The sequence below is a fragment of the Aulostomus chinensis genome, chromosome 5 (genome assembly GCF_037954235.1).
Source record: "Aulostomus chinensis isolate RoL2024-O1b breed Wild chromosome 5, RoL_Achi_v1.0, whole genome shotgun sequence".
Taxonomy (NCBI): domain Eukaryota; kingdom Metazoa; phylum Chordata; class Actinopteri; order Syngnathiformes; family Aulostomidae; genus Aulostomus; species Aulostomus chinensis.
The window spans coordinates 19,963,258-19,988,938 of NC_141324.1; the positions used below are offsets into that span (position 1 = coordinate 19,963,258).

At 42.0% G+C, this 25,681-nt stretch overlaps 1 protein-coding gene across 2 annotated transcripts; it reads left to right on the forward strand.

Annotated features, from left to right (window-relative positions):
- The first annotated feature begins 4,519 nt into the window (after positions 1 to 4,519).
- On the forward strand, positions 4,520 to 6,826 carry foxc1a (forkhead box C1a). Of its 2 annotated transcripts, XM_086204989.1 has the most exons (2): positions 4,520 to 5,702; positions 5,823 to 6,826. In XM_086204989.1, the coding sequence occupies exons 1-2, from the start codon at positions 4,790 to 4,792 to the stop codon at positions 6,206 to 6,208; spliced, it is 1,299 nt and encodes a 432-aa protein (XP_086061115.1). In that variant the 5' UTR covers positions 4,520 to 4,789; the 3' UTR covers positions 6,209 to 6,826. The 2 variants fall into 2 exon arrangements, with proteins under 2 accessions (XP_086061115.1, XP_086061114.1); XM_086204988.1 differs by having other exon boundaries at positions 4,520 to 6,826.
- Positions 6,827 to 25,681: the final 18,855 nt, after the last annotated feature.

Sequence of the window (25,681 nt, forward strand, 5' to 3'; positions counted from 1 at the left end):
CCCAATTGTAACAGAGAGGTGGACGGAGGCCTGTGTGTTCTCCCCTCGAGTGTGAAGATGCTGCGCTTAAAGTATTTAAAGCAGCTGCAATATTGAATATGGAGACTTTCATAATGTCAAACTTGCAGTGCAGTAAGACAAAGAAACCAAGAACAACTCTGCAAACAATGAACACTGATTTTGCGCTCAGCTGTAAAGTGACGAGCGACGATAATCAGTGTGAGGTCGCACCTCAGGGTTGACGACGCTTTCACTGGGGTGTTCAGATCAAATATTCTGGTTTACTGTCCACCAACTTTATGTTGGCAAGGCATAAGTAATGAAAACTAGGAACATTTGATATTTCTGCTCAATCACGTGAAGTCTCAAGCAGCAGAAGAGACCATGTGGATGAAGAACACGCCTGTGCAAGTGGGACAAATGTAGTAAAAGGTTGTCTGCTAGCTGAAGGGTCTTTTGTACTTTCTTAGTTTACACCTGTGTGGTTGGAGCTTTGCTCATCAATCCTGCTCATACATGAGGAGAATAAGACTTCACATTCAAACATGCAATTCCACTCTCCACCCTCAAAAACATGCATTTGATAATGAAGTCGATCTCTCAGCTGCGAGAGCCTGCGAAGAAGAAGGATCAGTAGCGTTGCTTGTGAATCTTCATTCTAGTCCCGGAACCAGAGTGGGTGCAAGCTGACGCGTTGTTCCTGCTGAGCACGGTGCAGCAGCTTAAAAACACATGTTTTTACCTCTGGAGGTGGAGGTGAGACTGCAAACATGCACGTTGTGACATCATCAAACATGTCTGTGTGCTCAGCTGTCAATCATCAGACTCTTGATCCTCTCATGGGGCTCCGGGACTGAAGTTCACCCCCATTTTACACGCCAGTGGCCTGAGACGGTGGATCCACGGGAGAATAATGACTCTGGCAAATCATTTCAAGCTAGATTTTTTTTAATGGAATTTTCACATCCACTGGTATCAGTTTCTAAAATGTAAATGTGTTTTCTATTGGAGTCAAATCAGCATTCACTCTCAAGTACGCAAAACACAGATTTACTTTAGTTTTATAGCATTTTACAAATGAGTGAAGCGGCTGGTTAAGACGTGAACCCTCTGATGACAGTGATTGCTCGTCACAACCATCCCTCAGTTTTTGTCTTGAATGATAAGAACACCTTCATCGTTATGCTGGAATCCTCTTGGTCCTGCCCCGTGTTCTTGTTCTGTTTATTGTTCAGATGGAGAAGAAGAAGAAGAAGAAGAAGGAGGGAGAAGGGAGCCGCAGGAAAACTGGCCTTTAAAATGCCAAAAGTCAAACAAGCTAAATCATAATTAGACGTTTGACTGTGGTAGCGTGCAGACTGAAACGAACTGTCGATGTAACCAGGAGATCAACAGCTGAGATAAAGGGGTCCTCGTGAGTACGAGCCTTGTCATGTAGCGAAGCCTCACATCTGAGCCATCAGCACAGCAGGCTCGACTCCATCCTTCTCCTCGTCTTCAACCACAAATAAATGATACACGAGCCGCGTCCTTTTAAGTCCTGAACATTTTCTCTATCAGTCTGCAAGCCAACAACTTTTTATTTATAATCTAATTATTTTTATAATTCGGGTAAAACAACACATTTGGTTGTGTATTGATATCGGCAGATATTCCATCAGCTAATCGCAAATAAAATGGCAGAAGTCGATGTAAACGCATTTATGATGACTTTTTTTTTTTTCCAGCAGGAGAGCGTAAAGATTAAAACAACATAAAACCAAAAACTCAGAATATCAGCATCAGCTATCAGCCAAAATATGATTCTGAACACAGGTCAGACTTGAGTAATCTCCACGTCCGGTGACTTTATTGATCTTTCATTCATCTTCAGGATTAGTGACATGTTGTGGTACATTGCATGTCTTTCTCGGTATATGTTTTCTTGTAGGTTTGGTCAAGAGCTCTTAAAAAAAAGATGGCGTGAGGTCATCAGTGTTGGTTGCCATCCACCGTATGGAGGCTGACATGTTGTTAAAACAATGTGTTCCTTTTGACGGAAACAAAGTGTATCTGCCATGAAGGGGAACATCTGGGATTGTACCACACCTCATAGACACTGCCGACAGGCGGAATGGATCCAGTCACATGATAGGACAGCAAGCATATCACAAGATCTAAACCCGTCGGTGTGATTGTAGTGGAGCTAATTGCTTATAATTCTCCACGCTGTCTGTGTGCTGCATCTCCAGGTTTACCACTCTCCTCCTTTCCTGTGAGACGCGAACTGCACTTCAGAAATAGACCGCGAGATGGCGGCAGCGTCTCATAAGTGTTCAGGGGCCATTTTGCTTCTGTGGAGAGTCCCAGAGATAAAAATAGATCCACCGGCTACACGAACGCTCGCAAATGTGCATATTTCCGCTCTTGCGCTGCCCCGTAGTGAGTCTTTTCCTTGAATTACCCAAAATGTAACATTACTACTAACTACCGAGCCCCCCGAACTTCTCAGTCTCTGACCCTGAAACAGCCCTTCGAGGTCGAGCCCTAAGACTGTGCGGAACTGTTCATCAGCTATTTTAGTGAGAGGTTCATTAGCATAATGCGTCCCCGGCCTACTAAGTCTACTAAGACCTGTAAAAAAAAAAAAAAAAAAAAGTTCAACAAAAACCATAAACCATTGAAAACAGCAGAGGGAGCCACACTCTTAGTTTTGATAAACTTCAGCTAGCGCTCTCTCTCTCTCGCTCCCTCCCTCTCTTTCTCTCTGCCCCTCCCTCCCTCTCTCTCTCTCCCTCCCTCCCTCCCTCTCTCCCTCGCTCTCTCTCTCTCTCATATATATATTCCAGCATCACTCTAACTTGGACTTTGACTCACTTGTGATGGTTATTATTATTTTTTAAATGCTAGTATCAGTTCAAACATAAACTCTACTGTGACCACATTTTTCCAAGTTGCCATATTATGATATTCTATAATCACTCAGGTTGACTGCATCATGTCATTATTATATCAATTAATTCATTTATTTTTGCTGTAAAGAAAGAAATTGTAATCATCCTAATAAAGGGGCAGTTAAAACCTGTTGGTACAAAATAAAAAACCGTGTTAAATAAGCAAATCGAAATTACTTGACTTTGAAATATAAACGAATTAATATCAAAGCCGTTGTCGCGTCTCTTTACGATGACGTTAATTCAACAATACTGCCCTCATGACAGTTTACAAGCATTTAAAGAAAAAGGCGGGGAGAGATTTCTCAGGAGTTTTGAATATAATTTGAATGTAAATCTTTTTTTTGTTGTTGTTGTTCTCCTCTCGCCGAGCTCCTGCAGATATCTTGAATTATCCCAGTGGAAGGAGGAGTGGGTGGGCAGGCCGGGGTATTAAGCAAAAGGCCCGTCGTGGATTGAGTAAACAGCCCCGGGCACTGGAAAAAGTTCATGCCCGGGTCCATGTAAGGAGAAACCGTCGGAGCACCACCAGGCCTCTGCACGGACATTTAATTAAGACGACCTGCAAAGGATTACGTCGATATTAGGAGTGTAACTTTGCCTCACAATGACCACGAACAATTCCACGCACACTCGCCTCTGACACGAGGGCGACAGAGGCCTTCGGTGTTGGCTTGTTCGAGTGTTTTTCAAGCAAAACGCTTATTTAATTTTCTATTTTCCCACCAAACCTCAGCCTTAAAAATTCCTTACGTGACTGCAAATTGTGTGGTCTGGTAACAAACCTCGATGAAAGCTCCCTAGAAACGGAGAATAAAGTAGTTACATCTGTGAATAAAACACAAATTAAGAATATGAGAATTAACGAGTTTATTTTTAATTTTTTAAAAACAACTATAAATATTCAACTAGAGTTTATTCGGTTGACGTGTCAATCGAAGCAACAAACACTGGGATGACAAAGAAGGTGTCGTTCTGGTCCCATTTGGTTCCAAGGCCCTCCTTCTTGAATAAACTCTCACACCTTTCAGCCCAAACTGTCTTCATTCCCGTTGTAATGAGATTGTAACCGCCCACCAACACCGATCCAGCTTTGATCCCGTTAAACTAATAAAACGCACCCTTTGAGGACCTACAACGGGACGGATAACGCCATTTGGTTTAGTGGAGCTCCGTTCTCCCGGAAAAAAAGAGAGAGTTAAAGAATTGAAATTCAAAAAAGGAACTGTAATCAATTAATTTCAAACCATTACCTCCCAAATAACTAAAACAAAAAAAAAGCACCTATGAGTGATTTGACTGGTAAAATAAAAGTCAGAATTTCAAGCAGTAACATCCAGATTATGCAAATGAGAAAGAGGCTGTATTTATTTAGTCTTCAGATGAGCGCGGGGCCGCTGGTGGGTGTATTTTAAGTGTGCAGCAGCACTACGCTCGTCATGATCTGATTTGTGTACATGTGAGTCGCTCTGTCACGTCTGAAGTTTTGGCTGCGCTGGATCTGGGAGGTACCGACACCTCCTCTCTCCCGGAGCCCTCTCGCTCTCCCGCGTCCTATTGGATGACTCGGCCACTTTATAGGGAGGAGCTTCGCTGGCAGCAAAAAGGAGGAAAGAATTCAACTGCGCAAAAGTCCCGTGTGGTGACGGATGTCCAAAGTTCAGAACTTTTCCAGTGTGCGGTTGGTAGAGAGACACAGAGATGGGGACGGCTTGAAGACTGCGCAGATCCAGCACGCTGTCAAAACTTTACTTTCTTTCTTTTTTTTTTTTTCTTGGAAGTCAGGAGCTGTGATTTGAGCCACTCAGAGAGAAGTTGAACTTCGTATTCTGGAGCTTTATTTCCAAGGTGAAGACATGCAGGCGCGTTACTCCGTCTCCAGTCCCAACTCTCTGGGCGTCGTGCCGTACATCAGCAGCGACCCGAGCTACTACCGGGCCGCCGCCGGAGGGGGATACACCGGGATGCCAGCACCTATGAACATGTACTCTCACGCGGCTCATGACCAATATCCTGCCAGCATGGCCCGGGCTTATGGACCATACACCCCCCAGCCCCAGCCCAAGGATATGGTCAAACCCCCCTACAGCTACATCGCGCTCATCACCATGGCGATCCAGAACTCGCCTGACAAGAAGGTGACCCTCAATGGGATTTATCAGTTTATCATGGAGAGGTTTCCGTTTTACCGAGACAACAAGCAGGGCTGGCAGAACAGCATCAGACACAATCTGTCCCTGAATGAATGTTTTGTCAAGGTTCCCCGTGACGACAAAAAACCCGGTAAAGGCAGCTACTGGACCCTGGACCCGGACTCTTACAACATGTTTGAGAACGGGAGCTTCTTGAGAAGGAGGCGGCGGTTCAAGAAGAAGGACGTGCTGAAGGAGAAAGAGGAGCGGCTGCAGAAGGAGCTGCCGCCCAGGCAGCAAACCCGGGACCAGGAGCAGTCGGTGCAGGGCTCCCAGCCTGTGAGGATCCAGGATATTAAGACAGAAAACGGGACTGTGACGCCACCGCAGGCCAGTTCGCCCTCTCTGAGCACCGTGCCTAAAATCGAGAGCCCGGACAGCAGCAGTATGTCCAGTGGGAGCCCCCACAGCATCCCCTCCAATAGGTCAATCGGCATGGAAAGCTCTGAGCACCACCAGCACCACGGCCAGGCCTCGACGCAGGGCTTCAGTGTAGACAATATCATGACCTCCCTCCGGGGGTCCCCACAAGGGGCCACTGAGCTCCCCCCCAGCCTCACCGCCTCCAGCAGGACAGGTATAACACCGTCTTTGTCCTTAAACTATTCTCCAAGTCAGACATCTGTGTATAGTTCCCCTTGTAACCAAAACTCCATCTCCACTACCTCCAACGCTACCTATCATTGTAACATGCAAGCCATGAGTTTATACGCCGGGGACAGATCGAGCCACCTGGCGCCGAGCACCACCGTGGACGACACGTTGCCAGATTACTCAGTCACGACCACCTCATCCTCTTTGACCCACGGCAATCTAAACTCTGGGCAGGAGGGCCATCACCCCCACCAAGGGCGGCTGACCTCATGGTACCTCAACCAGGCCGGAGACCTGGGCCATCTTGGCGCAGCTTACCCGACACAACAACAGAACTTCCATTCAGTCCGAGAGATGTTTGAATCCCAGAGAATTGGCTTGAATAATTCACCGGTGAATGGAAATAACAGCTGTCAGATGTCATTCCCACCGAGCCAATCCATCTATCGCACTTCGGGAGCTTTTGTATATGACTGCAGCAAGTTCTGACACCCCCCCCCCCCCACCTACTACCCCCCCACCAACCCCTCCTAAAAAAAAGAAAAGAAAAAAGAAAAACAGGCTGAATATTTCCTCCACGGTGTTTGAACTATTCTGGTAAAATTCAACCTTTCACTGCCCAAAAAATATGGACTAATATGAGACAGAAAAACACACACACACACACACACACACACACACACACACACACTCACACACACACACACACACACACACACACACGCACACACAAAAAGACTTGATTTTTCTAAACAACAGTGTTACCACAAATAACACGTAAGTCTCTCTCTTTTTTTTTGTTGCTTTTGTGGCTTTATATGTTAAAAAATGTGTCAGTTTTCATGGACGTGTAACTTGCATATAGTAATTTATTTCCAAGCTGTAGCCGGATATTATGGACCAAACACCTAAAAAAAAAAAAAAAGTGTTTCTAAATTGAATTGCCTTAATTGTCCTAAAAAAAACAAAAAAACAAAGCCAAACGTTCCATTATAAAAGTGACTGAAGGAACGTGTATATCGCCGTACTATTTTAAAGATTCTTCATCTGTTGAAAAGTATTTTGAAGGATTTGTTTGTTTGTTTAATAAATTTTCATTTTATGTGAGTTAAAGTTAAGCCTGGTTTCTTGCAGAGTTGAATACAGGCTGGTGATATTTCACACTCAGTCTGGCTCGGGTTGTAGGTTCGTGTGAATGCAAAAGAAGCCTAAAATTACACAAAATGTAAAACCAAATCAATGACGTTTGGACCGATTCAGACCTTTTAAATACTCCCAAAAAAATTGCTAAATTTTAGAACCATGTAATATATTAAAAAAAACAAAACTATTGTATTTTGCTTCTCTGCCGAAGGCTTTAAAAAAAATTGCAAAGAAATATTTGAAGGAAACCTTGAGTCTTAAATTAGTTCTGCTCTTTCTTTGAATGTTTCATTTAATATCTAACCATTAAAAGAGCTAAAAGACGTTCAGGAGACGATTAGAGGTCGAAGTGAACTGAGGCCTGCACCAGACAAACAGATTACACAGCACAACTTTGTTTTGGATTGCGTTGTGTGTTTACTGGCGCATACCGGCGCTTACCTAATATCATACCACACATGCCAACGATAGTCATGTTGGTGTTTGAGTTCTCACCAGTCTGACAGGAGACTGACGTGAATGGAGACAATTACGGCCCATCACATTTTATACGTTACTCGTCCCTCTGTTGCAAGTACTTTGGATGTGCCAGATACTGATGTTATGATTTAGAACCCCCCCCCCCCCAAAAAAAAAGAAGAAGAAGAAGGAAAAGGGGCGTGGGAGAAGAAAGAGTAAAAGGCTCGTTTGGTTTCTTTAAGGGAAAATTTAGATTCTTTTTTTTTTATTTCTTTTTTTTTTTTTTCAGATTGCACAGCGGCTCGCCCATAACCTAAAAATGACACAAGTATTTACTCTCATTATCATTCACCAGTTGAGAGAATTCAGAAGTAGTTGAGGCTAATCAGGGCTGTGGTCCCGAAGCTCACAGTCGTTTTATTTGAATCTGTTTTGTTGTCGTTTTTTTATTTGATTTTATTTTTTGAAGGTTTTCTGCAAATACTTTGTAATCACAGACAGACCTTTATTTTGAATGTTTTCGTTTAAAGAGGTGCTCAGCTACCTATTTGCTTGGATAGAATCTTGCGTAACTTGTGCGTAAAACTGCGCAGAGTTACAGATTCTACAAAACGACCACAGTGATAATAATGATGATAAGAATGACGACAATAAGAATAGTTTAATTGTTCGCGCGATTTTGAAGTGGAACTCATAATTAAATACAACTTTTGATAAAAAAAAATATGACATGATAACAATAATAATCTTGCTTGAATGTAGAATAGAAACAACAGACTTCTCTAGTTTAGATCCTGCAGGCGAAAACTGACTATTTTTTCTGTCTTAACCTTTTTTCCAATGCTGGATGAGATCTGGTGGACGGAAGCAGCCGAAACTTGGTTGACGTCTCACACATTTGGAAAAACGCCAAGTTCAAACCCTCTTAGGACAAATCGGCTTTTCAAATTACGGCAGAAAAACGCGTAATTGTCAAGGCAACGCTGCAACACACAGACGGCGCTTTACCTTCGACACGTATATCTCTGTAGGCCGCTTTGGGCCTCTAAACCAAGGAGCCCAGAGCGACAGCGACGATGGCAGAGACAGCTACTCATCAAAATAAAACATCCTGTGAGTATCTGCAGGCCATGCGCATGTTTCACAACGTACCTTTGCTGGCAATAATGATAGTAAATTACAACAAAAAAGGAGCGAGAGACGCTTGCCTGTCTCCAGTTCTCCCTCCCTCGGACAACCAGGCTCATAAAAGTCATTAGATACTTTCCCAAGTATTGGCCCAATAAACAAACGTCGTGTTAGTCAAAAGATTGATGGCATGCTCGCAGAAAAGACCTGGTCAGGAAGGAATAAAATTCAATCAGCGAGCTGGAATCGTTTTTCATAAGACGGAAAAGGCAGCGAGGGAGACGAGGGTCAATGAGGAGGATGTCGGCCGCCAGAGCGCCATCAACAATACAACAGGACGTGGGGGGGGGGGGGGGGTAGAGAGAGAGAGAGGGGGGGGGGGGGGGGGAGATCAGCGAACACCTTCATATAAGCATCAATAGTACAAATTTAAAAGCAACCCAAAAAGGAAGATGATGCACGCAGGCAAGAGAGCAGACAGACCCCGGGTCCTGGTCCGTCCTCTGGGTCCCACAACAGAAAAGTACAAATCTAATACAAATCTAATTTCCTCGGTATGAGGAGGCCTTTCGTGTTCATGTTACACGATATAGCTGGTCGGTAGTGGCAGTATTCTTCAAAAAGAGGCTCCAGCCTGAGGTTTCTGAGAACGAGATGTCCTTCAAGTGGGACAAGTGGTTCGCAGTTTGTGTCTTTAGGGGTTCCTGAAGGCATCTGGGGACCAGCTTGTATCAAAGCTTCACTTCACTCTGCTTTTTCCTGAAACGTTCCGCTACATTCCTGAAAATGCACAGCTTCCCTCGCTGTTAGGGTCAGAAAGCGAAGACAAAACCGTCAGTGTTGCTTGATCTTTTGTATTCAACACAGCAAAACTGTAATTTGAATTTGTTTTTTATTATGGGAGGTTTTTCTTTCTTTATATACATGTACAGAACAAAGAAGACGTGCAATTATTTGAATATATACTTATATTGAATCCACGCGTCATAAAAATAGACGAAGTAGAATTTAAGGCTAATCTTTGCAATCCTATATTTTATTATTTTGTACGTTATTATTATTATTATTTATTATTATTATTATTACGTATCTACGCGTGAGTGGGTCAGAAAATGGAGGTCAACGTCCAACAGAACTCCTCGCAACAAATGTTGTTTTCCAGAATATTAATACAATATTCACGAGATAGCAGCTGATGATGCGCAGCCGCAAGTGATTCGTCAAACTCGACGTACGCGTCATGATCCTCGTATCTAAATAAAGGACAACTGAGGGCACAACAGTCACTGGCAAACTTTTTGGGTTTCCGCGTTTTGCAGAAAAGATTTGTTTACTGTTTTTATCGGTTTTTTAATTCTCATTTAACAGATGGACCATCTTTCTTTCCAGCACCCTCCTGCTGCATATATACATATATTTTATTTAAATATATATATATATATATATTTTATTTATATATATATAACTATATATATATGCTATAACTATATATATATAACTATATATATATAACTATATATATATATATAACTATATATATATATATATATATATAACTATATATATATATATAACTATATATATATAACTATATATATATAACTATATATATATAACTATATATATATATATATATATATATATAGTTATATATATATATATATATAGTTATATATATAGTTATATAGTTATATAGTTATATATGCTATAACTATGGACGCGTCCAAGCCCCCTGAGACCAGTCCAAAGGGGGGGGGGGGGGGTGTCCAGACATCAAGAGGGGATGCACTTGAGGGCTCGGGGATCTCCTGCAGTCTGCGTGTGCACCTGTATGAGTGAAGCAGCAGCCCAACTCAGTGGAAAAAATTCTGCGTTTTAGCTTTCGGTTAGTGTGCGGGACCTCAGCTCCTTGCGCCATCTGCTTCTAATTATGAGTCCATAGACGCAAATTCTGTCTGCTCTGCGGCCAAACGACTGAGAGGTTAGAGGTCCAACACTTGTCTCTCAGAAGGAAAAACAACCGCTGCCTCTTTATTCTGCGTGTCTCGTCATAAAGGCGAATAATTCAACAGGTTGTGTCAAAACAGTGGGATGAGACCTAAACAGTTACTTCTGGCTTTAAACAATGATCTCCCACCGCTGCGGCATCTTGAAATCAAGAGAAATGTGCGCATTTAAACAGTCGGGATAATGGGGCACTGTAGGGGAAACGGCCGACCTGTGGATAACCCGGCAGCCTTGGCGAGATTCCTCCAAAATGAACAGAGCTGCCTTCAAGTTCAACAAAACCTGCCTCTCTGCCGCCTCGGCCCGCGGTTTCTAATTATAGCAGCTTTTAAGGCACAGACAAGCAGCTGAATGTCTCAGTCATACGCGTCTCATACAGCCTCTTATTGTCAAGCCAGTGTCATTTGAAGTGTTTTTTTTTTTTGAAGGTCTCACACCTCCGTGACTGAAGAGTTGACTTGTAATCCTAAAGCCAAACTGGAGCGAGTGATAACCCGCCCTTTATTCTTTACATTGCTTAACCATCTAACGCCTCTCATACTGACAAGGTAGAGTAAACGCCCACCCCGTGTTAAAACGCTGACTTGAACTGATATCAAGTTTATGTAATATTTAATATATACGCGCATATGCTGTTGATGCTGATGTCAACGTCCGTCCAAGCACCTGCTACCACACATGGAAAAAAAGAGCTGTATTCCACGTCTCGTTATCGGACGCAGTTATGTTTGAACTCAACCAACAGAATTGCCAAAAATCCGCTGGATTAGAATAAATTTAACCCCTTCAATCGCTATGTAACCGTGTCGTTTTGCTTGGTTAATTTAACCACACGTAACATTTTAGACTCATTAAATAACTTCAAGTCATTATTATTATTATTATTATTATTATTAAACTTTCTTCATATGTTAGCGCGTCAAGACGTCCCGACGAGGTTTCCGATGAAGAACAAATCGCGTTTTGGAGAGCAGAGAGCAAACAAACTGGGACTGTGCAGCTGGAGACATGAGAGCCCTTCAAAGCCGTCCAGCTCCTGCTACCCGAGCCACAGTAGCAGTTGTCTGTGTCTTTCGCGGGTCTCATCTCATTTTATGGGGCAAGGCGGCCACCGGGCTATGAAAACATCAACGGCACATTGCTGCAAAGACCCAGATGAAAAACTGTCTCCTTTTCTGACCCGGGGAGGTTAAGACGAAACCACCTTCGGATTCAGAAACGTTAGACGGGAGTAAACAGACGTGGTGGGATTTAATACGTAAATAAACAAGAGTGAAGGCATGTAAAAAAAAAAAAAAGATTCCTCTTTTGTGACTGAAGGCTCAAATGTTGCTCCTTATAAATCATAAAAAAGATTAAAAAAAATAAATGAATGCTGGTAAAATTTTTCTAGAAAAATTCCAGTTACTGTTTTAAACCCCCCCCCCCAACCACCATTAACAATATAGGATCAGAAAAAAAAAACCAGATTACATTTACTATTTATTCATTTTCATAAAGAAAGTGTTATGGAACTATTTTGTAGACTGATTTTCAATAAATGCAAAATTATTTTCAGAGAATTCTGTTTTTCCTCTCTCTCTCTCTACACACACACACACACACACACACACACACACACACACACACACACACACACACACACACACACACACACACACACACAAAAATCAGTTCTCACCCCCCCCCCACCCCCCACTCAAATCCTCACATCTTTTAAACCCCATGGAGGCGGTTGCCATTTCCACTGAAAGAAACGGAGACAGTGCTGGAAGTGACCCATTTCACCTCCATGGTCCTTGAGCCCCTTTGGGGGGGGGGGGGGGGGGCAGCGGAGTGTCCCACCAACCAGAGGTGAGACAGTGATTAATTGGGCTGCAGAGTAAAAATGGGATCTTTACTTGAAAATAGAAACAAGACAATGTGGATGAAAACCAGTAGGCATACATGGGGGTTTTGTGTGTGTGTGTGTGTGTGTATGTGTGTGTGTGTGTGTGTGTGTGTGTGTGTGTGTGTGTGTGTGTGTGGAGACAAAATGTCATCTAAGTGTTCCTGGCAGAGCGCGTACCCATGGAGGGCTGAGAGAAATCGTGTGTGTTTGGGTTTTTTCGATTTAATTTGTTTTTTAAAGAAACGTCCGCAGACAGATTAGCAGATTAGCTCTTGAAATATTCCCCTCCAAGTGGCCTTCTCTTCAATGCTCAGATGACAGCTGATTGTGTAATAATAGTGCAAGACACACATGTGCTCTCATGAGAGTCTGATAATCCCGTAATTGATGTATAAAAACAGATAAACGGACTCTTTTTCTGATCCACCGTTGACGATAATATCTGATAAAATCTGTCCAATCACTCAGGGACGTCAGCGAGATCAGATTGAAATGGGAAGGAAATAAAGAGTTAACACAACAAACCAGAATATGAACAATAACGCTTTTCTTTCTCCTCCTTCTGTTCGGTCTTCCTGCCGCTTCCTGACGTGTTGTTGACAGATTTGTTAAGCGACATGAAATCAGTCTGACAGTCCAAAAAAAAAACAAAACCCAAAAAACAAAATCAGCTTCAACTTTGTGACTCTTTTTTTGTTTTTTGTTTCAGCGATGATTCAGATACTTTGGTTAAATCGCCCTGCTTTTTGAAACTTATATTTGGCAAAAGCAATATTTCTTTTTGAGTTCAGGTGGTATTTTACTAATAGTTGGTGATGCCGTAGCTCGTGTTACTACGTTCATATGTAGTTGTGTGTGCAGCTCTGCAGTGACGTGCACGCTCACCCACACTGTGATCAAAGCAAAGGTTTACCCACAACTGCTGTCCGCCGTCACACACACACACATTCAAGCAACAACAGGTTCAAAAAGCGACTTAAAGCAAAGTATTTTTGAAGATTTTGTGATGCAAGATTCAAATAAGTGCATAAAACCTGTGTACAGACGGCAAATATAAACTTTGACCCCTGTGACGCACAACCGTCTTAACAAATAGCACAATATTGTTAGTAACTGAAAATACAGCAGGAAGCAAAAACCAAATCTACAACATACGGAAGAACAAAACCATTTAATCATTCTAGGAAAATATACAACACGCCTACGCGCAAACAAATGCAGCAAAACAAATGTGGGAAGAGAACAACTGCGCTTTTTGCAGTGACCAGAAATGTATCTTGAATATCAGCTGTCAGAGCTTGTGTCAATGGACAATTTGCCCTATGACCCCTGAGAGGAAAGCCCTTCCTCCCTGCGGTCTCTTTCAGTGGCCCCTTGTTTACTCTTCAGCCAGTTAAGTCGTTTTCTTCAAGTCATCTTCTCTCCGTGTGCAGAGCTTGATTGCACTGTGAAGAGAAGAATCAAACAGAGGGGGAGAGAAAGTTGAGGATGAGTGTTTGGAGAACACAAGAAAAACATACTGGCGAGAGAGAGAGAGAAACATGGGGTTATGCTCTTTCAAAATGACGACACTTGCAAGATATATTCTGCACATTCTATTCTTTCATATTATTTCTTAAAATCGGAGCAGCAACAGCACAAATAGCCTGGTATCTGGTCATGAAATCTGAATAAAAGTTTTTCATATTTTTTTCCCCAGAAGTGTTCCAAGGACCATTCTTTTGTTGTTGTTGTTGTTTTTTTTTTTTTGTAGCAACTTTTGTCTTCCTAACCAAAGAGCACCTTCACCACAGTTATTCGAACTTCTTAGTAGCCTGGACTTTCTTGCTCACTATTATATTCCGTAGTTTTTCTTTTAAAGCTTTGAATATTGTTCAGAAAGGTAAGCACTTCTACACCCTGAGGAAGGTGCACCGTCCCCACAGTGCGTGGATAATTCTCCATCAGAACCGTTTGAACAGTTTTATTCGACACCTTACCAGCACTGGTGTGTGGTCGTCCTCTCTTCTTTCCTGTAAGATAAGACAAAGCCATTCTGACATTTGTTGCATAACCCAAACTTGTCCACCAGCAGAACTTCATACAAGTGTTTCTCTGTGGGATTTTCGTGTGTGAGGCGTGCAGGTGTGAGGTCCCCTCCGTCCGGCGAAAGGTGGCCAGATGGTGTTTGTGTGTGATGGCGAGCAGCGGCAGCAGCAGCAGCAGCGGCAGTGATACAGCGGTGGTTCCTTTCACAGATCACAACTCATATCTCTGTTCCATCTCCAGGCTCTCTGGTCATATAAACATCCCCAGTCTGCAGTCCTCTGATGTGTGGCCATTGTATTTACAGTGAGAAGTCAGGCAAATACGTGAACGTCCAGACAAAGAGAGCAGGAACGAACAATAGACGGCGTGGAATTCTTAAATTAGTTGCAGAGAAAAAATGCTTACATGGGAAAAAGATTTTTATGAGGTTCCTAAATTAAGTAAAATAGTTGCCAGGTTGAACTTTGTCTTTGTTTCCATTTGAATTTGGTTTACTCTTCTTAAACTTTCCAAATGTACATACAGACGGGCATAAAGACGACATAATCATATAATAAATTAATTATTACCTAATAATCATCTCATATGTCTCATATCCCTGGCTAGTGGCACACACATCTCCAGGTGGGATTAAACAAACATCATTTAATCCTGCGGAGGTTTTCATACACTCTTTATGCTACACACTGTACTCCATTGGCAGTAGGAAACATGTTCAATTACACTGATTCAGCGTAGACGCAGAAAAAAACAACCCCAGTAAGTCATGTTTCAGCATTCAGGGAGTTCACCAAAAGTGGAATACAAAACACACACATGCACAAAAATACATCATGTGTATTCATTCATCCAGAAGTTTAAATTGCCTTCTGCAATGGAGCGAATGAGATGTAGTGTTCACTTGAAAACACAGCTTTGTCTAAAATTAATCTCATAAAAAGCAATTGTGCCCATGTCCAATCAAAGCCTATGCAACGCTACGCGAGTCCAACATCAAAGTACACTCAATTGTCTCCCTCTGCTCCTTTGAATCAGTCGAAAAATCCCCTGGACATCAAAGAGGGAGTCAGAGAAAGTAATTTAGCCTTATCTTAATTAGGCTGCAATTTTAATAATGATCTTACACTTTGGGACCCAAGAAGGAGAGAAGGCGCTGCAGGCTGCAGCAACACAAGAAGGCTTCTCTGCTCCACTGCTGCTTGTCTAATCTCCGCTCCAGACATGTCATTGGCCGGTGATTTATGATGACCTAATGTTTTGTTTACTCTCTGCTCATAACAGAGGGCTAGATTGCGTAGGGCTCGCCGTATGGTGAGACATGAAAGCGCTGGGACGGCCTGCAGAAGTCCCCAGCAGTTCAGAGATAAACAGCTCTGTACTGCAGCCACCTGGCACAGCACCTCCTTCAAATGGAGAGCTGCTGCTGCCGCTGCTGCTGCTGCTGCTGCTGCTGCTGCTGCTGCTGCTGCTGCCGCTGCCGCCGCTGCTGCTGCTGCTGCTGCCGCTGCTGGCCACTCTGAAGTTTACAAAAGTCTCAGGCTGTGTGTTGCGTTGGCTGTCATGAGGCAGCCATCAATCTGCATTTTGGAGGTTACACACTTGATTTAACCTTTGGAAAAACACACTGACCCTCTGTTCCTAACACTTTCTCAATAATTGACTTGCCTTGGCCGTACAAGAGGAGGGCAAACATATGGGGTGTGACAACTGCTTTGACAGTTAGGTCAAGAGTCCAGTTCACGTTTAAACCTGCTGGATTAAGCCTCTGTCAGTGGTTTATAGGTATTTAGTGAGGCAGTTGAGATTAAGTTGTCCTACTTGCTGCATGCACAGAATGCTGTAAGTCCAGTTAAAATGGTGTTTTTCTTCTTGTTCCCACAGTTTAATGTTTGATTTTAACTTTGTAGAGCCATATATGTGTAAAGACTGTTTTTGGAAATCTGAAGAGACAGCCCTAAGCGCAGATTTTGTGACATCACAAATCTTTTGGGAGTCAATGAGGAACAAGGCCTTAAACCCAGGAATAAATTAGCATTGCTGAACATCTGGTTCCCTCATCCGCAGGTTGATGGTTTTTTGAATGAGTTTAAATACCTGAAATATAAGGTCTGTGGTTAACACAAGCTTCGGATATTTTAACGATTTGTTCTACTGAAGTACTAGATAAAGTTCTGCGCACTGTAGCTTTTTTTCAGAGACTTATTTAGACTCCAGCTGCAGCAGCGGTGGCGGCGGCGGCAGCAGTAGTCGTAGTAGTAGCAGTAGTCGTGGTAATAATAGTGGTAGTGTTGCTGTTTTGATCTACTTGTGTTTGAATAAACACCTGAAAGATATCTAAAATTTGCGGAACATAATTTTGTTCCAAAGTTGATTTTTTTCCTCAGTAACTGATTGAACTTTATGAATTTATTTGCATTCTCTGTCCGCATTTGTTCTGTGTCAGTTAATATAGCACCTGCGCATTTGAAAGTGGTTGATTTGCCTTGCAAATGGTGGATGCTAACAAGTAGCTAAACAAGACTACGAAGGTTGTTGCAGACATTAAACACCATCAAGGTAAAAATAGTGTGAAGTTTCATGGTGGTGATGTCAGAGTCACGTGTCACCGGTGTAGTTCCCTGCATAAACCTTGCTTTCAGGCTTAAAAAAACAAAAAAAAAAACATCCAAGAGATTTTCATTGGGTAAAGATTAACTTACGGAACAAGACATGTAAGTTTCATGAACTTTTATTTGTCATCGACCTTATTTACTGCAATAACTCATAATTCAATATCAGAATCTCTTTGGCTTGGTTGAGGGAACTCAACGGCAATGCTGATGTCTGGGTTAGCTTACAAAAATACCTCATCCCTGCAGCCTTCTACATTTAGCACAGACAAGAACGATGTGAAAGTCTGAAATACGCAATGGAGTCCATGAAGACATCTTGGAGCAAATATATGAAAGGAAACAAAAATTCGCTGAGAGAAATAGGTGGCGTACATGTTTGTCCTGCAAAAAAACGTGTCAGACAGTTGTAGTATTTTTCTATAGATAAATACAAGTGTGGAGGGAAGCTTTTAGGACGACAAACACAACATTGTTTGAGTGATTTAAATTACAGGATAATATGAGTGTATCAATGTGGTGTGTCATTGTGGCTTCCTTTATTGGTGTGGAGCTTTCAGCCAAAACAAAATTTGGACGGTTACAAATGTACCCAATTTACTTTTTTTCCCCCCCTTTTCTCCTCCATGGAGCTCAGCCTGCATATCTGATTAGAACTGGCACACAAGAGTGACAACGCCTTTTAAAGTGCAGCGAAATGTTTGTGTCAGGGTGGTGCATGTTAGCGGGCAGCGAGGGAAGGAGACACGAGGAAGCAGGGGCCACTTCTGCTCTTATCTCCGCCGGCTGCGAGGGTTTACCCAGGTTTCACCTCTCCAATGCGGGCAGGAAAACAAGGTGATGGCTCTAAAAGACAAGCTTCAAGTACTCAGTTAAATCAACCTTAAGTCAAGCCTTCATTTTGAATGTGGTATTTCTTTTCATTCCAATTACATGATTTAAGTAATTTTGTTTTCATTCGCTGGAATCCATTAAAACCCAAACTAGCAATCCCTAGAAAGTTGAATTAAACTGTGTAACCACTGTTACTGCCATGCTGGAAGTTAATGAGGTGAAATTTTTCATAAAAAATAGTCATCCGTGTGCATATTTTCTAGATCACATTTTATGAAGAGTGTCTGAATATTCACGGTTAGAGATGGAGGTTAATTATGTCGATATTTATGTAGAATCTAAGAGGATTAAAAAGTTTTTTCTTTAAATCGTTTTCACAAATGCAACCGGCCAAAAGTGTTATCAAAAATGGTTTTGTTTTGATAAAATCACCCTGAATCCCCTACAGGCGGTTTTTAACACATTCCGAGATTTATTATAGTGAATAAGAGCGTGATAATTCATCAAATGTATCAACAAAAGTGCCTCTCTTCGAATGTCACCCAGTCTGACACTTACATTTGATGTGTCTCTTGTCTACAACACTGTCAGGTGGTTTCTGCCTACACGGAGATGTCAATTGTATAAATATTTTTCTCCTTCTCTGTCTGGCCATTCAAAATCCAATTTGAAAATCCCATCAGATAGGCATTTCCTCCTTCTGCACCAGCAACCAGAGCAGGCGACTGCTACATTCTTATCTTATCAGCAGCAGCAATCTTGCGTCGTGCCCAAACAGGGAGAAACAGAACTATAATGAAAGTGGGATTTTAGCTCCCACCTCTGCAACAAATAATGCACACACTTCTACTCCTTCACTCATCGACACAGATTGGATTTTGGCTGTCTGTTCAGCAAAAAGGAAAACCCCTCTTCTTGCTCTTAATACTCCCCCCCGACTTCCCTCTCTTTTTCTTCTCTCCTGGCTGGGTGACATGCATGATAAGAGCAGAGAAGCCAGCTCCGTCTGAGACTGAACAGGAAGTACAGGCGAATCAGTGGCGGTGTCCATCAACAACAGCTCTGCTGCCGTCAGACTCCAGAACAATGACCACAGACTCTCCTGGCATCGGGGAAACTTAGTCAGCCTTCAATCTCACTATGTGACAGAGGAAATGAAGTTCGGAGGAAAATAAGAACCCAATCCAGAAAGTACTGCAGTACTGCACATGGACACGCAGGCACATTTAGATGCTGTGAGGGTCCACGTCCGCTCTTACAAATCCAAGGAATCAAAGTTGACCCTTTCATGAAAATGCATGCATTATACAGTATAAACACTGGGTTTCTGATCAGAGATGCTTAGAATGCTACATGCTACATACAGTTTCATAGGGGAAACCGCAACTTCCAGCATCCCTTTGATTGTAACTTAGATAAGTATCCATCCGTAGCAGGTTGTTGGCTATTTGCTCCGTATATTTGGCTCAGTAGATTAGACTAACTCTGGAGTTTGATTTTTTTTTTTAAATAACCCTTATTTTCATCATTATCAACTTATTTAAAGATATGATCTTTGACCTTGTGGGTAAAAACCTTTTATGTCTTTACTTACCTGTACAACAGTAGTTTTCTTGTCACAGAGGGACTTCAAAACCTTTTTTTCTTTGCACATATGCATTTTTTGGGTTAAAGCCACTAAAAAAGAAAGAGTGACCCTTTTCACAACCCGAGTTATAAGTTCTGTCCGTTTTTTTTCCCCTTGTGGATTGTGTTCAATATCACGAACACATCTGAAAGTGGGTAAACAAGAAGAAATGAGGGAATAATACTGATTGGAGGCAGAGCTGATAAGTACGTGTCTGCTGCAGAGTGAATGCAGATCAAACCCTCCTTTTGTATAAAATGAAAAGCACAAATTGCTTGTAAGGTTTGTCGACATGAAAAATTCCCCTTTGAGATTATGACTGACGTTGAAGTAACAGAAAATAAGAAAATGGTAATGCGATACCGTTCAGTTCATTGAAAGCCAGCGAGATAAGGTGTGAAAACCTTTAAACTCTCATTATTTTAGCTCAGTATAATCAATAAGAACTAAATGTAAATGATAACGAGATATCCTCCACGTTAGCGTAGCAGTACTTCACAATCATACAGTCCATACAGCCCCAGTACTCATAACAGATCCTGTTATTGCAGTACTCATTACGGCTCCCGTTATCGCTGTTATCCCTCCAGATCATATAATCAGTGTATTCATTTCAGACAATATTTCCAAAGTGCTCATTACATCCACTATTATCACTGCACACTTGATGAACACTATTATAGATGTAATCATTGCAGAGCTCATTATCAAGGGGAGCGTGTCAGCTTTACTGGCTTAATATTTAGGGGATGAGAATGAAGGAATAAGTAAATGAGCAAAATAAAAAGAAAAATGCATCAATTAAAAAGAAAAGACGATTAAAAGAACAGTCAGGGACGCACGCTTAATCTATGTAAAATTATGGACATGTAACACATGTAAAGTGTTCCATCTTGTATAACCTCATTGTTTGTGTATCCATGAAATAAGATGGCAGGAGACGACTTTAGTCCAGCACGATACTTTTCATTGCTGCTGAAAAAAAGAATTTGATTTAAATAATTTTGACTTCTCCCCTCCACACCATCAGGTACTACTCCCAACAGGATTTTTGGATCTTGTGGGACGTCAGGATTCATCATGGCTGTTTGGAAAAGATTGCTCCATTAGTTTTTCAATTTTGGGCATGACCTGAATGCATGCATGTAATCATTGTTTTTATCCATGCATATTTGCTATTGCCTTAGCGGTTTTGGAAAGGATTTGAAAAAAAAAGAAAGAAAAAGGCATGACCCTCTAAGCTCTTTGGATACAGACGACTGCTAGTATAGTCCCATACATGCCACTTCGGCATGTGGAGCGATCCAAAGGTTGACAGGCCTGCCCTGCTCACGTACAGTTGCTGCGCTACTGTGAGCTAGAAAGCAGTGATGTGACACGCTCATATCACCATTTATCATTCCCCACGCAGCTGCGCTGTACAGTAAGTCGGCTAAACTTACACATTCCAAGGCGTTCTTTACACTGCAGGAAATCTCACCCCAATCACCCGATTGTAAAGTAAAGGCTGAATCCCCATGAAAACAAACAAAGCGTAGAGACTTGTTAATATAATGCTTTGGTGGACATTATTGCAGAGGAAGCACTTTTCACTGCCAACATAAATACATTCCACCCTCATGTTGCACATAGTGGGGATGGAATATAATCAATAATGCAGTAACTAGAGTAAATAAAGACCCCCGCTGCAGCTGTAATGATGATAGATCTAATTGCTCCTGTTCTGAAATGTGCTCTTAATTCAGGAGCTTAAAAAAAAAGAGAGAAGGAGACATATGGGTTACAAATCTCTTAAAATACTTTTGTTTTTAGCGGTTACGGAAGGTATGGAAAACAAACGACATCCCTGACACACATACACACACAAGCCATCTGTCCCGAGCAGGGCACAGCGAGTGCATCCTTCAGCTCACACTTACTGGAGGGGAAGTCAGGCCTTGAGGCTGTTGGATGACATCAGTACAGTAAAGCAATACCATTTATCACCAACCACCGAACATGGAGACATTCATAACATCCTGACAGGAAAATCTTGTGGAAAATAATCACTTGGGCTTTGATAACAACTTGGCTCCTTCTCCTGCTCCTCGCTTCGAGTGTGTTCTGTTGCAGTTTGCCAGTCTTCATCTCCGACCTTTTATTCTTGTACCATGCATTGAAGCAGCAATCATATAAAACAATGTCTTAATTTTTTTTTTTTTTTTTTTACATATTTCCATTCAAGTATAAGCTGCAATTACATTCTGTCCATGATTGGTTGACAGCTATTTGGCAGATTGGATGAGCCATCCTGAGTGTGAGTTGATGGGGATCATACCATCTCTCATGGAAAGACAGTTATCAGTCATCCATATTATGGCACACTCATACGACAGGAATGTGGGAGATGACCAGATCTTTCCAGAACACTCTCATTTAGGTCCAAAGGTTAGCCAGCCCTTTCCCGTTTAGCTTGAGTCTCTAGCAACTCTTTCTAAATGACCTGCTCTCACTTCTGATCTCGCTTTTGTGCAGAGGTGAGAGTGGAGCTTTTGTCATGTGTCAGAGGAGCATGGACAGCAGCCAAGCCTGTCGGTGGGTTTTCCTATTTTGACACTCTGAAGCACCTGCCCTCACTGAAGCATGGCAGGGAACGTCCCAAGTAGAACAATAGAAAAAGGGCCTCTTTCCAGGCTCTCCTCATCGGCTGATCCGACGCTGACAGCCCGTCACTCAAACCCATTAAAGGTCAGTGTAGCTTGCTAACGCTCCAACTCACACGAGGACACGCCTTAATGGACTCTGCCAACTTCACTTTTTCCTCTCCACCATCTCTCCTGTTCCCCCGAGGTCATAAGAGGGGAATATCCCAGAAGGAAATGCCTGAGCTCTGAAGGAGGTGCTTGTGCTCTCTCACTCTATCCTTTCCCCCTCCGATTCTTTTAGCATAGTCCTGGGGTTTTATACTTATGTCATAGAGTGCTGGGATCTGATACCAGGATGAAACAGGCAGGAGTTTTAGCTGAAACGTTGCAGTGCAGTTTCCTTTTTTTAAAAATCAGTTACAATGATTCTTTGCTTTCTCTAATAGCTTTCTTTACTAAGAATTGTAAAAGAAAACTGTTCTCCTCTTCTTGTTTTAAATCTTTCTACAAGAGCAGGAATATACTTCAAGTCAGATAATAATTCACGATATATTCAAGCTGATGATGGGTGACCCCTGGGTGGTAAATGACACTTTGCAATAAGCATCTGCCCAAGTAATAACTCACTTCCACTTGCACTTACTAATTAGCGTCCAAAAGTAAAGATTTATGGAATTGACTGTTACTTTAAATCAAATCCACCACTCATGAATTGTGCCTAAAATAACTCCGCACATATAATGAAATGTTGCCAAAAAACATTGCAGAAAATTGTAGCGTAAAAATACTTTTGCAGGTATGGAGGCTCTAAATCACAGATTGAAGAGTAAATGGATCGTTTTCTTTCCGTATACTTAACCGGAGTCTCATATTCATTAGACCACATTTGAACATGAAAAAGCAACAGGACATAAAGAGACAAGACATGCACACTCAAGCACAAGTGTGTTCAGCCATATCAGCCATGGCATTCCAACCCCTAGCTCGGGTGCAGGAGATGATTTAGGTCTCTTCCTCTCGATAAATGCATACCTTCAGTGTAGTTAAAAAAAAAAAAAAGAGGGAAGGAAATAGGAGGCACCTGAAGCTGTGAAACTAAGGAGACAGGTCGTCGTGGTGATACTTCATGCAGCACCTCGTTCATCTCTGGAGTTGCGAGGGCAGATAAATCTCTCTTTTTTTTTTTGTATAGCTGCTCCATCGTCAAGTGAAGGAGACAGAGTGTGACTCTGCCCCTATCGGGTCACCACGCAGGCCTACAGGGAGTTATGTCTGACTGCCTCCATATCCATCAAGACCAGATATGAAAAGTCTGTGTATGATAAAGCGCGTCACATTAGGTTGAATATGGCTGTTGCCCTGTAGGCTGTTGTTGAGATATGTTAAGCACAGTCAGCAAATCTAATTATCCAACGTATTCTCATGAAGCATTCAGAAGTTTTGTTTTTTTTTTCATCTCTTAACCCCCATATAAAAATACGCCATTCCTTTTCTATTTTGGGATTCTTTATGGAGCCCAACTTCCTGCACGATCACTCCAGGGACAAATCTTCTTTTATATATGGGACTCCAGCTTGTTGATGGGTCTAAGGGGGTGGGGGGTGACTTTGTATGATGTGCTTCCCCCAACATGGTTGACCTCTATAAATGTCAATTCCTGATTTAATCGTTAATTTTACATATTTAATTTGGAAACCTCCTTATACAAATATAATTTCTTTCATCCGTCCAAAATCCAGAGCAAATATTCCAGCAGTATCTTACGAAAAAAATGTATGTTTTGTGTGCATAAGCCTCCAAACGTCCAGTGACATGAGTAATCAGTGTGCCTGTGCAAACCCCTGCAGTGAGAGCGCCAAAGAAAAAAATGGCAGACATTCTTTCCCTTCTCAGTGGAAACTAATATTTTAAGATAGTTATGACAATGCTGTGGTTAAGATCTGGTTAGAATTAGGCTACAAACATTAGGTAGGGGAAAGATCACGAAAATAAATAAATAAATGTGTGAATGTTGCAGCGTGTGGCTACTGGCTCAAAGCTCGCAGTGACATTGTTAAAATAAGATTGGGAAGTTTACTGTGTGACAGCAGTGAAAGTTTATTGTCTTGCTGGAAGCATCAACAAATACAAAGTTATAAATAAGAAAACAAGCAGTATAAAAGGGGAAAAAAGAGTAAAAAAACAAAAAACTGACAAATACGTAAAAATATTCTTTTTTTTTCCCAGTAGTTTGATTATATAAGGTGTGTGTGAGTGTTGCACAGATATGTAAATATATTTGTACATAATGTACAGATTTTATATTTGGAAAAGGTGTGTGTGTGTGTGTGTGTGTGTGTGTGCGTGCGTGCCTACGAAATGCAGTAACTTCTCATAGGTTTAAATACAGGTTTCAAACAGGGCCAGAAACAAATATACTTGCCAAGTGTAAATCATTCTGAAAAATGCAGAAACTGCAGCCCTTTCATAAATGTACGTCTTTGGGATTACATACATGAAGAGGGAATAAATGGCCCACCTCAGCAGCTATCTTATTTTCCCTGTTTAACAGCTGAATCATATCCACACATCCCCTTTTTTTCCCCAAGGAGAGCGAAGGACGTGAAGGGAAAAGTAACTCCTCCAATGATCTACTAATACCCCCAGGCAAGCCTCAACCACAAGGCCGTCCATCATCCAGCTCCGGTTCCTGCCTCTGGGTTAATAGTGAACGTGTAGATAATGTCAGTCTGTCTACCTGCCACTCTGACAGTTTCCCTGCCAGCTTCACACATTTGCATTACTCTGATACTACCTTACCTGTCTTTTGAGTTAATTCTGACTTTATTTTGCAGTTTAGAAAAAACTAGGCCAACAGTGGAATGAATACGAACAAAAAAAAAAAGGAGTCGATGAGTCGAACGTCTTTTGAGCAAAGTCATAAACCATATGAGCAAAAGAGATGATAGCAGGTCGCCTGCCTCGTTCATGGCAGCTGTCAGCCTTGGCTCGTGGTTCCCTCCTCTAGGTCAGAGGTCATCCAGCTGTGCCCCCCCCCCCTTTCCCCTTCTTCTTCTTCTCCCCCTGACGCAGCAGATGTGGTCGGACCACCATGGCGAGGGCCTGACCACATCTGGCTCTGATTACAGCCAGACAATCCAGCTTTATCAGCTCCGTCCAGTTTGCTGAGCTCTGCTATACTCCTTCTCCCAGAGGTGACGTGTGACACATTCTCAACTCACCAATACCGGCGATACGGGGTGATTTATTTAAGTCGCTGCATTTAAGTCACTGAAGCTGTTTCGGTTTGAATAAAACATCTAATAATAGCAGGATCATCTATAGATAACTCACAATAAACACATGTAAAATGCATCCAGAGCTTATTTTTGCTTTCTTGTCTCCCATTGTGATTTAAGGAAACGTAAAAAATCGCTGCTTGTCAAACAAAACCAATGACGAATGTCTTTGTGATATACAGCCGTGTCTTGGGAGCTTCACTGATCCTCCCTCAGTTAGAAGGAGATGGATGTGCGTGAGATTATCAGAAGTACGTGAACATGTGAGTGAGCCTGACGGTACGACAAATAACACAATAACCGTGTTGATTATTTATCTGCATACTATACAACC

Excerpts from the sequence above, each read along its gene's own strand:
- foxc1a (XM_086204988.1), top strand. The coding sequence starts at position 4,790 with ATGCAGGCGCGTTACTCCGTCTCCAGTCCCAACTCTCTGGGCGTCGTG.